At 35.2% G+C, this 14,908-nt stretch overlaps 2 protein-coding genes and 1 pseudogene across 2 annotated transcripts; all 3 read right to left on the reverse strand.

Moving 5' to 3' along the window:
• Positions 1 to 1,517: 1,517 nt before the first annotated feature.
• LOC123698513 lies at positions 1,518 to 5,619 on the reverse strand. Its single transcript, XM_045645161.1, has 2 exons — positions 5,386 to 5,619; positions 1,518 to 4,861 (listed from the first exon to the last, which is right to left on the reverse strand). The coding sequence occupies exon 2, from the start codon at positions 4,859 to 4,861 to the stop codon at positions 2,174 to 2,176; it is 2,688 nt and encodes an 895-aa protein (XP_045501117.1). The 5' UTR covers positions 5,386 to 5,619; the 3' UTR covers positions 1,518 to 2,173.
• A 5,012-nt stretch (positions 5,620 to 10,631) lies between these two features.
• On the reverse strand, positions 10,632 to 11,450 carry LOC123698729 (annotated as a pseudogene).
• A 624-nt stretch (positions 11,451 to 12,074) lies between these two features.
• On the reverse strand, positions 12,075 to 13,520 carry LOC123698732. Its single transcript, XM_045645482.1, has one exon. It carries the CDS (start codon positions 13,518 to 13,520, stop codon positions 12,075 to 12,077), a length of 1,446 nt encoding a protein of 481 aa, XP_045501438.1.
• Positions 13,521 to 14,908: the final 1,388 nt, after the last annotated feature.

Below are 14,908 nucleotides of genomic sequence, written 5' to 3' on the forward strand. Positions count from 1 at the left end.
TATTTTTAGCAAACGCTCCCCGTTTTCTATTTATATAATAGAAAACTAGTTGACCCGGTGAACTTTGTTCCGCCTTAATGTCTATAAATAAGCAGTTTTTTTAATTGGAAAAATTAAAAAAAATATACCTACATTAATCATTCATAATTATTTCTGTATTTTAGTACATACTCAACATAGGTTGCTTTTCATTTAAGTACCTTGTGATACACGACATTTTTTGTTTTATTATCAGGCGCAAAAACAAACAACGCAGATGGTCTTCCGACCCGTGAACATGCCACGTATAAATGACCATGGGAAAAACATGAATGTTATAGATTTAAACCACAAACTTTTAAGGATTGGCCTTGTGATTTGTTGATGGTCATGGCAAATGTAAGACGTATCGGAAATTGAAATCTTTTAAATTCAAACGGCATATCGGTTGGGATCATCGGTATCCACGGAATGAGAACTTCCTCACCTTTGAATTTTCCTATCATTACCGTAGCGTGAATAATGTGCTCATCAATTTTCTAACCACCAAACGTTTTTCCGATAGTACCCTCTTGTATGGCATACTTATTTTCTGTCATGTAGTTCACTTGCCATCTTAATGTGTTTTGTAACTACATAATTTAATTATAAAAGAAATGAAACAGTGTTTATACATATTATATAATTGACGTTTGAATGAATATGCATCACGATCAAATCGTACTGATTTATGTGATGCTTTACTGTATATTTTCATGTTTTGTTTTTCTGTTCAATAAATGGTTAAAAAAAAAGTTTTGGTTGGTTTATGTTTCGAAGCATGATTACTACGGAGACAACCTTTAGACGTAAATTGTGCGGTGGTAAGCCAGGCACGTCCAAAGAGTTTAAAAAATTAAATTGGATAGTCATTACATATGTATATGTCATTAAACGTCAATTACATAGCTGTCATTATACATACATAAATTACATAGCTGTCATTTGCGTTTTGTTATTCCAAGTCTGATTCTTTTTTGTTATCCCTATACTTGGCGGAGAATTTTACCATTAATAAATTAAATTAAACTTTTACTACTTCCCTATGTTAATTGTATTATAAGGAAAAATAAAATAAAAAATCTTTGAATTTCACTTTTCATTTTATTTCAGTGCACACTGCCAAGCTCACAAGAAATTAATGACAAAGAAAAATGTGTCTTTACATGCACACTGCCATGTAGTCACTAAACTAAAAAAATAATCAATAAAATAAAAATAACAATAATCTTTAAAAATATCAACAAGTTTTGAGATCTATTCGTAACTAGATTCGATACGGTTACGTTATACGACATAGTTAAACTTTTTTTTTTAATAAAGTTAAACTTTCTATTACTATTTATAACAATATTATTATTACTTTAGATATATGTCTATCTACTATGTAGTAATACGAAAAACTTAAATACTACTTAATATTCTACAAAGCAATTTCGCCCTTCAATTAGTCGTGCGTTACACTTTGAACAAAAAAATTTGGTTTGATGTTTGGTAGGGTCATTGAGCCGGTTGGCGGCCTTTTAGTTGCCTTGTCAACTTTGCTCCTTGAAATTGATATGATACATCCATAATTCATGTTTAAATTATTTGTGTAGGCGAAGCAGATATAATCAACTTATTTTTCAAAATAAGTATTAAATGAATATTGCAACAGTTTTTTTTTAAATAAATAATCACATGAATCTTGGTGAAAATGCCAGTTGGCGGCCACTTTTTTCGGTTCGCGGTCGCTCTATCGTCAGTTCGCGGCCATCACCTACAATCGCTTTAAAAAATGAAATGAAATAAAAGTATACAATATTCGGTAATCAAATTATATTTCAAGAAAGTAACTTTAGTAAGCCTTATAATTTTTCTTATTATAACTTTAGTAATACTTCTTTTGAGCATATGAGACTAGTGTTTTAAAAAGTCTACATTTTCTTTACATAACTATACATAATATTAGCTTATTAACAGTGACTATTAGAAATCAGTCTTATACAATTTCCGTAACGAATAATAAGTATGTTTCTTACTATCTTAGTAATATAATATGTCTAACTACAAAAATGAATAATGGACTTATCGCAAATATATAAGTCTTTTTATGTTAGTACCTAATTGGTACTAGATCAAAATAATCAACTTAAACAATGATTATGGTTAAAATCTATACATTATCAATAATGCACGTGTTACATTTGAATGGCTTATTTTTAACATCTTCGTAAGTCAGTCCAATAAAATCCGTGCACTTCAAATGAAACCATTTCGTGCAAAAATCACAGCCCACATTTTTATCTTCGTCGTCTTCAGTGTCACTATTTAAGATATTGGCGCATTGGCCACAATGTTGTTTAACATTCTGATTTGACGCTAAATTTTTAGTCTTCAAAGGGGTTTCCTTTTTATTTATCTTGGCTTTTTTTGTTTCCTTTCTTCTTTTTGCTTCCTCTTGTTTGCGCTTTCTAGCTACTTTAGCTTTTTCTTTCGCCTCAATCTTCTCTTGTTTTATCTTTTCCTTTAAAAGATGGTACTCTCGCCATTTCTTCCCAGATATTGCCGAGGGAATACGATCTTTGGATATGTTTTTTTTCGACTTTTCTAGAGGTTGCGGTATAAAAAGATGTTGCTCAAATACTTTGTTTACAGAGTTTGTAATGGTAGATAATGGGAAGTTATCTTTTGGGGTTGGCGTTGGCGCTTGAGATAAGGTTAGTAATTTGGTGTTATGATCGTCTGTTCTCGGTTGCTCTTCCAGGATGCTATGTGTAACTTGTTCGCGGCCTGTTTCTAAACTTATAGGTCCATCTGTGACCTGGATTTGGCGAAGCTGTTTTGTGCATGGAGGGTCATTATTTGGAACCGATTTTGAAGATGAATGGATTTCTTCAGGAATCAGAGATTTCGGGCTTTGGACTCGGTTCTTGGGGGTACTAGTTTGAAACGGTATGATCGTAATATCGTCCAGTGAAACCACTGTTCCCAGCTCTAGACCACTAAAATTAGATGAAACTAAATTTGACAAGCCATGATCCGGAACACTGTCAAAAGTGCGATCCGGAACTTCAGCAGGAGTTACAAGAGATAGTTGGACAGGATCGTGAATATGCGATGAAGCAAGACCAGTAACATTTCCTGAGATAACTTGGGAAACCTGCGGCGTAACCGAATTCAACAAGCCATGGTCCAAAACACTATCAGAAGTACGATCGGGATCTTCTGCAGGAATTAAAAGAGTCAACAAGGCAGGATCATGAGTATGGAATGAAGCGTGGCCGGCAAAATTTGCTGAGGTAACATCGGAAACATGCGGAGAGTTAGAATTCAAAAAATGCGGCGGGGGAACATTGGAAGCATTCGCAGTTGCAGATGTATGAGCCGAATCATTTGATAAAAGGCCGGGAACGCTCGAAGCGTCGAGTGTCGAGTTTGTGTTGTCTTCAGATCCGGTAATATATTGAGGTTCTCTGGGTTCTCTGCTTCTTAACTTTTTGATTGCTGTTAGGATAAATTTTGTGTCAATCTTTTTTTGTTTTAGGACCGGTCTCAAATGTCGAATCACTTTGCGGGTAGCGATGAGGTCTTCATTGGTTATTCCCGAGTTCTCACGCAAATCAGCCGGTCTACTAAATTGTTCCAATGTGTTCTGGACACATTTTGTATAGTCGACCGCGTTCGGATCGTATGGGTGAAGACCACATCGTCGAAATCCATTGATGATATTGGTTTTCATTTGCGGATTTTCGATTATGTCTTTAAAAAGCAGACAGAAATTTGTTTTTGTAACAGCGTTGTTTAAATTTTCAGGCTTAGCAAGAAATTTTCTGACGTGGCTTTTCCACTGAGCTTTTAATGGAGCAAACACGCTGACATCGGCGGGTTGCAGCATGTGCGTGGTGTTCGGGGGAAGTGCATATAAAATAATTCCAAGTTCTTCACAGACAGAGCTTAACGCTAACGACATATGCGACTTATGTCCATCGACTAGCAGTAAAACTGGTTTCTTAATGTTCTTTTCGGTGATCCATTTGTTAAAATCATTAACTATATATTCGAAGAATACATCTCCATTCATCCAACCAGATTCACTTCTGCCGAGGGTCCAGTCTTTTGGCATGCTGTCTGTTACACTTTTTGGTGGTCTAATGTATGGAAAAACTATCAACGGAGGGCATATCTCACCACTAGCGTTAAATGTCACTAGCACTGTCAGATTATCTTTTTCGTTTCCTGCTTTAATTTGGTACAGATTCCGATAACCTTTCGGCCCAAGAACTTTCCCTGATTTTGGACAAAGTGAAAATCCACTTTCGTCTCCATTAAACATTCTGTTGGGATCTTCAAGTATGTCCGAGTGTCCCTCCTGCTGAAGAAATATCTCAAGTTCGCGGAACCACAGTCGTATTGATTCTTCGGTTACCCTTGCCCGAGCTTTGTTGATGCCTTCTGCTGATCGAACAGAAATTTCTGGGTGTCGTTTTAGAAAGTTCAAATACCATGTCTGACCAGGACGATCATCTTTAAAAGGGTTCGGCATTTTCAAATCTTTTAATATTTTTTGCACAGTATCCAGTAGTTCCTGCTTTTTGACTGGGAACCCACACTTCGCTATATTTATTAGCCACTTTACGACTTTTTCTTCCCCTTGTTTCCCCAGCACTGGCTCAGGGCCCTGTTTTTTTATTTCGTCTGTCCTCCTACCACTTAATCTGTCTTGGATCGTACATCTCGGAATAGTGTATTTCCGAGCTGCTTCCCGGATTGAAATTTGCCCATCTCTTATTTCTTTTAAGGCCTGCTGAAGGGATTCTCGAGCATACTTCACAGTTTTTTTGGCGGGTTTATTGGAAGACATCTGTAAATAACAGAAATATCTTGACACTAACGAAATAGATAGTCTCGTGTCAAAAAAGTGGCTGTAAACTAAAACCTCTTGTGTCAAAAATCAGAGTGCGGCCGTCTTATTTTCCATATAATTTAGAGACGGCCGCAAACCAGAATGTCTTTGTTAGCATGCATTAGTTTGCGGCCATGTTATAGATATAAAACGTCAAATATTTATATTTTGGCGACCGCAAACTAACCATAGCATTAAAACCAACACCAATAATAAAAAAATGTAGCACAATATGAAACTTAATATATATTTATATTAAGAAAGACAGCAAAATTATTTCATATAATGAGTTAGTGCCGCGGCCACCTGGCCGAATACCAGCTCAACTAAAAAATAAATGTGTTAGTTCGCGGCCGCCAAATAAAATTGGTATTTATGTTATTAACTCTTCAAATAAATGCAAAATAAAGTAAATTGAACAATCTAGCCACTTTCTAAACAATCTCAATATTAAAATGTTAACCCAAACTTGAAATACTTACTTTTGAAGCCGGACATATGCGCTATTTATTGCACAGTTTTGCGTACGTGTTTGCGCTGACAGCGCGGGCGGCAAAATGGACGAATTATTTCTAGCACGTGGATAAAGATAACCGACCAATTTTAATAGTCATAACGCTTTGCAACTATCCTACTTTCTAAAGAGCTCAAACACGTTATGAAGAGAGAGACAGAATTATTATTTTTTCAATATTAATGTGGTTGGTCCTCTAAAAGGCCGCAGATGTCCAAAATCTGCGAAAACAATACTAAATACCAACGATGGCCTTTCAAATCAGTACGGTATAAAGCAACTATCATATCGGCTAGATCAACCCCACCCATATAACTGTTATAGTGCTTTATTAAATTTCGGCATGTGACTAGACCTTTATTTTTTTCTTCTTTCTTATACCGCATTATATTCTGTACAGGGTGAGCGTCCACATAAGTACTTGCAGCCACAACAAACTTGTTGTCAGACCACTTTACAACAGCGATGTTGTGCTCGTTAGACACGACCTGTGCAAAAGCTCCCCTGCCTTTTTTTTCTCTGCCCCACGAAGTCGGTTGGTCCTGACTGTATCTAAGGAGAATATACCATATTCATTCCTTAGGTGATGCATCAATTCAATTGACGTAAAAAAGTTGTCAAAGTATAGTACAGAGCATAGTTTTTGCTTGATTGACTTGGCTAAAACTATTACAACCTTGGCCCCCGGACCCATACATTTTTCTTTTCTGAAAATGTATGAAGTATGAAGGTATCTTCTCCTTCATAAATAATAAAATCATGGACGAGGCCAGATGGTGAAGCACGAACAAAAAACTTGAATCAACATTTTTTTTTAGTTTATTCCTTACATATTGCTTTCGGCTTCAGGCTCTAGTACCTTTATAAGGCACCATCATCTCATCGATGCTGAAACGTTTACCTTCAGATATATTGGATGCACAGTTACGACGAACTTTTTCTACTACGTGGCCTTATTTTATAATATCTGTCGCCGTCATCTTTAAAGTTTTTTAACGTCATTACGTCATCAATTTTAGTGTATTTAAATTCATTGGACCATTTTTTTCCAAATTACACATTTGAAAAACAAATGTCCTGTCCTAGGACCTAGAGCAAATTTTTATCCTTTTTAGAGGTATTGAATTTTCATTAATTTGGTAGTTTTAATTGCCTGCTTCTGTGTGTAATTTTCACGTCAAACAATTTCGAAATCAGTTATTAAATAAACATCTTCCATTGAAACCAACGTTTTATTGGTTTGGAGTGATTCGGGTAAAGTCACTTCTGGTAATTCTACTGTAGGTTTTTGAGGGCCGAGAGATGTTTCTGAAACTACATTATTTTTAGGTTCTTGTTGTAAATTATGTGATGTAAATGTTTTATGGTTGATAGCACACGCAAATACCCCGTTCACAAAATCAACTAAGCGGTCGATAGAAAACAGTACGTAAATACTTTAAATCGAAAATGATTTGATGGATGGATGCATGGTGCCAGGAACAGGAGTAATATTTTTAGTTAAAGGCTTTTCTAAGCGTTTAATGTCACCATCACATACATAAAAGCACTTTATGCTGTAAAGGACGTTATTCAAGTTGTTATAAGCATCTAAACTAGTCTGAAAAGTCCTTTGCTTAAACCAAAACCTACTTGTGCTTGGTCGTTGTAAATTAGACTCATTTGGTGTATATTTAACTCAGGATACATATTCAGTCTTTGTAGATCTTTGCCCCTAGGAGCAAATAAGATGTAGTGAATTTCTAATAGAACAAAGATTTCGATAAATCTTTCAATTACTTTCCGTTTTGACGCATAAATAAATTTTTTTCTGTCTCCACAACGATTTTCTTTAGCGACAGTTCTTCTTTTCATAAATCTTTTGATAACACCTTGTACGCGACCTATTTTTATTCGAAGTGCACCTAAGAAAGTATTTCTACATACTGGTATCAGTTTGCCATTAGAATGCCTTGGAATAAAATATTAAATAGTTTTATTTAAGATTTTGAACACGCTGTGTCGATACTTCAATTGTACGATGTTTTATTCCATCGATTCTTTATTGGCGCTAAGTAACGTTTGTGCAAAAATTCTGTTTCGGAATACCCTACAGCGATTACACATACACACCGATAAGACATGAGCTAAGTTTTTTTTATAAAGTATATTTTTCACCAATGTTGCAGTGCTTCTAGAAATTTGCCTTTTACATGTGGGTCCGAAGTTAGAAGCTGTTATTAACTTTTTTCGTATTTCGCTTCAGTCACTACCGTCTCTTTGTAATATGGTGTTCCTTTAGCGCCCTGCACACGTATAGTTCGGACCGCGCATCTTGGACTGCGGATCAAATTGTTGTGCTAATTACGATTAAAAATGCATTCACGGTTTGTATTGCCGACGAAACTTACATAATCTAGACACACGTTCCGAACTAATATGTTAAGTTGTTAACATATCTGCATACAAAATAATCGTGAAAACCACTTCAAACTTTTTTTATCGGCAAATTTGTAAGTGGCCAAGGTTCCGTGCCGGTGAGTGTACAAAACAAAATAAAAAATAAATAAATTGTTTTTATTTAATTCTAATTCATATTTTTCTTTGAGAAATTCCAGCTCCATTTTATTTTTTTTCTCTTCAAATTGAAGTTTATCTTGAGCCAACTTCTGCTGATGTTCGATTTAAAGTTCAGCCAGTGCTTTTTGGGCTTTCACCAGGTCCTTCTTATCCTATAGCTATGCCTCCAAACATCCGTCAAAATTTATCTTTTCAGTAAGCACCCTTTTCAGAGCTTTTAATGTTGGATATTGTTTATACTCTCTATGAAAGTTACTGACAGTACGCCTTATTACTCTCTTGTCAAATTCATAAATGTTACGCTTTAAACGTTTGCGAGGATGTTTTTACTCATTTGTGTGCCAGTTGCATCACATTTTGCTTTTTCTTTGAGAATTCTTGTTGTAGTCCTTTCACTAACCCCCACAGCTCTTGAAGTTCTCCATCTAGCGTCTGTCAAGCGCTCCACTCCATTTTCAGCCTCGTACTTCATATGTTTGTATACTGTAGCTATCACTTCTCGTGCCTAAAATATATAGAAAATATTTTACATTAATTAATTAATAGACATAAAATTCAATCAAAACATTACATAAAGTTATTTAAAAAATTACCTGGATCCGCATCATTTTTTTTTTCTTGAATTTTCCATGAGTAACTTGTTTTGCAATCAGTACTTTCGTATTACTGAGCGACGTAGAATTAATAACTTTACTGTCTCAGACCGCTGCCGGCCTGCTACTAAAGACGAATATGTACAACTACATACAAACTCCTTCGTAAGGATGTCACTACACACATTGAAACAGTAATTTGGAGGGGCGCGCCATGTTATCGTAGTTTATCTTTACAGTTTATGAACACTTATCTGTACGATTAATTTATTTTTTATGTAAAGCTTCTTCTCTTTTTGCGTCCATTACCAATTCCTCAAATGTATTTTTACAGTCTAAACTGCTTGCTTCTGTTGCCTGTGCAACCTGGTCGCAGTCCTGCCTGCTCTTCCACTGCATTGCAAAGGTGCAAAAAAAATGATAGATTAATTTTAAATTGTTTATTTTTTTAGTTTAATATTAATAATTATAGGTACAACTAATGAATATCTTACCTCTGATAGCCATTTTTTCATTAGAGTGCATCTTTTTCACTTTAACTTTTTGGTTTTTGTAACACGACAACAGTTTGTCTGCCGTTCTGGGGGAGAAATTAGTGTGGGAGTTGTACTCAGCAGTTAACCTTTGCCAAGCCATTTGCTTGTCTTTTGCTGTAGCCCCATCTGTTCTTTTATTTTCTATTATGGGGTATTTTTCTACTAGCTTTAAAAGATGCATTATTTCCGCAGTGGAAAAATTAGGTCCCCTGGATTTCTTCATCATATTGTATATTGTCTCTTCCATATTGTATATTGAAGTTGCATCAAAATTGTATTTTTCTATTAGGCTCCAATAATTGGAATAAAATAACTCTACTTGTGGCCTATTAAAGCCTCTTGTTCTCGCTAAAGATGTTGGCTCTGGCGCTCTTAGTACTATTTCTGAGTGTCGACGCTTGAAACTGATAAATGATAACTGAAAGCTTGTTAAATGATAACAGAAGGATATTCAACTATCGATTATCTCGTGCTCGACGAATAATTGAAAATGTATTTGGCATTCTCACGACTCGTTTTAAGATTTTCCAAAAGCCTATTAAATTATCTCCTACAAAAGCAAAAATTGTAGTTATGGCGTGTTGTCATCTACACAATTTACTTATGAAACAAAAGAACTACATTCGCCATGGAGAAGTAGACATGGAAGACACTGTTACGGGGACTGTCATGCATGGTACTTGGAGAAAAGAGCCAATGTTGTTAGGCATTGAACGTACTCGAGCTGGAAATAGCGCTGCACTAGCAAAACAAGTAAGAGATGATTTTTGTGAATACTTACGAAACACAACGGGTGCTGTTCCATGGCAAAACAAATGTTAAGAGTAATTTTATAAGTTGAACGTGTAAAATATATCTTACAATAAACTGTATTACTAATTTACCTGTGTTTCCATTTGATCTTGCAGAAATTCTAATTCTTTGTATTACCATAATGTAATACACACAGATCGGTACATACAGATCATCGGTACCAGAACCAGAAAGCATAGACTTTTTCACTTTGTTGTTTTCGCGCTTGAAACTTGTACGTAGTATATTATATATTTTTTTCACTTCTTCCTCCGTAATGTTCCGGCGACAGATCTTCAGTAAATTTGTCATTTTTTTACTGCTGCGCTTCTCTTGTTTTTGTCCATATTATCTTTCGATTTTATTTTCCATAACATCGGCATGTCACGATAAATAGATATGAAATGCAACGTAAATTCTTTGTCCGAAACATTCTCCACGCAGTTTTTGTCACTGGGCGTAGCATCCTCCATGATGCACTTGTGCAATGCATTTGTGATGATTTGTTAGAATTAAATTTATTTTGTTTAATCTATACTCATACTTGAGTCCAGCAGTGGGCGTCGTGCGAATGAGATGGTAAAATTATATTTATGAAAGTAATATCTTAAAGGTACTTAATTCTATTTTTTAAATAACGAACATTATATTTGTTTCAAACATATTAAACTATATTTTTATTCTCCAATGCTACCTTTATTATAGACTTCAACATGCTAACACAAAAACCGAAATCAATTATTTACATTATGAAGCCGATTAATCCTATCTACTAACCTGTTTCTTATGGCTCTACCGCGAATCAATCATCTGAAGAACCACTTTCGCGAAAAGGTTCTTCTAGAGAAGAAAATGTTGAAACGCCTAATCCAGAAGAATATATTATATCGTCTTCAGGATCAGGCAACATAAAATCTAATGCTAGGTTGTGTAGAACGCTACATGCCATTATGATCGAAGCACACCTCTCAGGGGTGTAATGTAATATGCGGTCCTTACTAAGGCATCTCCACCTATTTTTGAGTCTTCCAAAAGTCTTTTAGATCACAACTCTGGCCTTCCCATGGATGGTAGTATATTTTGCCTGTGGAGTGACTTCAGCAGCATCTGTGATTGGTGTCATCAACCAAGGCCTCTGTGGATATCCAGAATCCCCTGAAAACATATTTTTTGCATAATGAATTATATAATCTTACAACAGACAATAACCTTATCACTTAATTATCTATGTCTTTATTTATAGTTCATTATTCCGGTGTAAGTCTTGGATGTACCTATTGGCTTGACTGTTTTCCCAAATAAAAGCGTCATGGGTGGCACCTCCATACTTGGCATTAATATTTAAAATTCTGCATTCACTGTCACATATCTACAATTTAAAAAATTATATTGGTATAACATAATAAACATTTATAATTTTATTAGTATAAATTAGTTGAGTGATATCTCACCATTTGCACATTCAGTGAGTAGAAATGCTTTCTGCAGTAAAATAAATGCTCCATGTCTCTTTTTGGAGTGAATATGTGAAAATGAGAACCATCAATGCACCCTATTACACCAGGGATGCCAAATTTTGTATAAAATCTGTAAATAAAGTATTGGAATTGAAATTTTCTAGTATTAGGTAGCTATCATATTTGTGGTTATTCAGTTGATCCTGCTTTTGCTGTTTAACATTCTGCACTAAATTAGTTTTATTGAACTACATACCTACTTATAATTATTACTTACTTGTTTTTTACAATATTGCGCTGCTCTCGTGTTGTTGGAAATTTAACAAACTTATTTAATATTAAAGGGTTAACAAGAGCATCAGTAACCTCCCTCACATATTTGCTTACTGTAGTTTGGCCTAAATATTTAGCCATTCCTACAATTCTTTGGTAGGAGCCTGTAGCATAAAATGACAAAGCACACAGCACCTAGAAATAAAAATGTTAATAGTTACTACTCGGTTACATTATCTCTGGACCTGGCGTCGATGACGTCACGTTGCAACGGCGTTCTGGTACAGTGTGCAAAATAAGCATCACAATATTATTTTAATAATTATAAATTACATTTTTTTTTATAACTTGTGTTGTGTTGTGTTGTGATGATGATTATAGAATGATGACAATAAATGAAAGAATGTTGTTTAAGTACAAAAAGTATTTATTTATCTGACAGAAATATTATAAATCATCGTCAGAATATACGATTGGTTCTATGCCAGTCATTGAATCTTCTTCTTCATTGTCGCTATCCCCATCACTTATGTCACTGTCCGAACTTTCTTCCCCTAGGGATATAATAATTTCTCGTACATTATTTTCTTCGAGATGGTCTTTTTCCCAATACTCTCGCTGAAGTCGTTCAATGTGTTTTACTTCCTTTTTCCAGTCGGAAGGTGTAATAGAACTAAGTGCATCTCTTGTCAGTTTTTCTATTTCTTTCTCTGATTGATTAACATTTTTGTCTGCCACCCTTTGTTTCACTAGATTCCAAATGTATTCTATAGGATTTAAATCACAGTGATAGGGTGGCAGACGTACTATTTCTTGACCATGCTCTTGCATCAGTTCATCGACAACATATTTTTTTGGCGGCTTTGTCCTTAAGATAATAGGATACAATTCCTTTTTCGTCATCTTTTCGTCGAAAGGAATGTTATTATCACGCAACCAGTTTTGCATATCAGCTTTTAGAGACGCGCTTGTGGGTGCCTTTATTGATTGCCTTGAGTGGTAAGGCGCATTGTCAATGACAACTATACCGTTCGGCGGTAAGTTAGGTATTAACTTTTCTTTCAGCCATTTTACAAAGTTATCTGTATCCATCTCATGATGATAGTCGCCAGTTGTTTGTTTGCATTTATATAGCAACTCTGCACCCGGAATGAAGCCGTTTTCTCCCCCAGCATGCACAAGAATCCATCTTTGTCCGGGATTAAAATTTTTTTTCACGCTGCTGTCGGTACTGTTTTGCCAACATTTATTTACCGTATAGTGTGAATGGATCCACGTTTCGTCAAGGTAGGTAACAGGTTTTTTATCTGCACCAAGATTATTATTTTCTTTCATTCGGCGCAGGTAGCGAGCCCTCCAAGCGGCAATATCTGGCTTTTGAATAAGCACCGTACGGGCATTTTTGCATTTTTTGAATTTATATCCCAACTGGTCTATTAATATTTTTCTTAAGAAAGATTTTTCGCCCTTAAAATTTAAATCTCTTTTAGCGACTGCCAGGATTTTCTTTAATGTAGGGATTTCTTTTCGGACAGTATAAAAACTGATAATAATATTCCTTATAGCACAGATGTCGAAATTATCAATTTCAATTTTCTTGTTGTATCGCTTTCGCTTCTTACCCGGTGTTGACAATTTTATCTCCCTGCTTGGATTGTCGTTGCTCGTACTTGGGCTAGTACTCGATGAAGCAGTCGGCGGTGCATGACGTGATTCTTTTACCTCCTTTTTTATATTCATCAAAGTTGATTTTGATATTCCAGTTGCAGCACAGGTTCGTTTGACAACTTGATCTACAGGTATGGCGAATTGCTTGTTAGCTTTCTCTAATTCGAAAAATTTCATCACCTTAAGGATTAAATTCCTTGCTTCACTGTGAATAGTTTTTCCCATATTTTTGGAGTAGAAGTGCACGTCAAACTAATAACTAAATAAAGTCCAAACTTAACCGTAAATGTCCAAACGTAACAACAACAACAGTTCAAATATAACAAAAAGTCCAAACGTAACACAAAAATGTTCAAAAATAAAGCAATGATAGCACGAAAATATCAAGACGCGTATCGGCAACGAAATTGCTAACCGTACTGACGCGCCGGGGCGAGCGCGAGGTGGTGAAAGGGGAACGGGGAGGGGCTTCACATTCCAGCGAGGTCCAGAGATAATGTAACCGGGTAGTAGTAGTGTAGCTGTGTATTATACTCACATAGTATGTATTAGTTAATGTACACATTATAATGAAAGGTACCTACGTAAGTAGCTTATTTATTACACTTACTTTGTGTTCCAGGCTGATCCTTTTACTTGATTTTAGACTGGATTTTTCTTTCAATTCGCGACATAAGAACAAAAATGCTTCCTTACTTAGACGAAATCTATTTTTAAATTCTGTGTCGCTAAGGTTTTGTAAGTTAATATTTGCCAAATTATTTCTGAGTAAAGCTCTCCTTGAGATTTCTCTGCAAATGTAATAGTAAAAAAAGATAACTTGTTGTTTATTTATTAAAATATAGTGTTAAAAAAATCACTCACCTTGTTTCTCTTTGTTCATTTCTACTTTCAACAATCAATCGCGCTGCAAGATAATAGTAAAATGCACTACGTCGTGGGGTGTTTCTTGTTAATCTAAACATTTTCTAACAAAATATATCACCACAATCACTAAAATTATAATTTTATTCTTAAAATAAACTCCGACGAAAGTTTTCTCACTGTCAAATTTAAAGTGAATAAACATTCGTGAAACTCGTAAGCCAGCCGTCGACACTTACGATACTATCCGTCATTTTATGCCTTCGTGCTAGCTATCTTCATACAATCGCCTAAGTTACGTTTCGTATTCGATACGATGACGATTCGAAACTTACATGTTTTTGTTCGTGCTCTGAAAATTAGTTCAATATACGCACACCAAAGGCGCTGTTCAAGTTCCCATACAAAATTCTTTCGTTGACGATACGAATACTTTTTCGATAGTGATTCGTGCTAGGGGCACTGATTGGAAAAAAAAGATACCGTGATGCGAAAATCTATTCCAGCTTCTCAAAGGCTATCAATAACTGTAAGATTTCTAGCAACTGGAGGCGATTTTGAAGATTTAAAATTTCAGTCCTGCATTGCACCTCGCACAGTCTGAGTGACATTGTCATGGAAACATGTGAAGCTATAAATAAAGTATTAAAAAGAAATATAATGGTAAGTTTTATTATTATAATCAACATGCATACAGTTTCATTGCACATTATAATTAAAGAGCATAAAAAGATTGCAAAAAGCTTGCT

This window comes from Colias croceus, chromosome 16, assembly GCF_905220415.1.
Source record: "Colias croceus chromosome 16, ilColCroc2.1".
Lineage (NCBI taxonomy): Eukaryota > Metazoa > Arthropoda > Insecta > Lepidoptera > Pieridae > Colias > Colias croceus.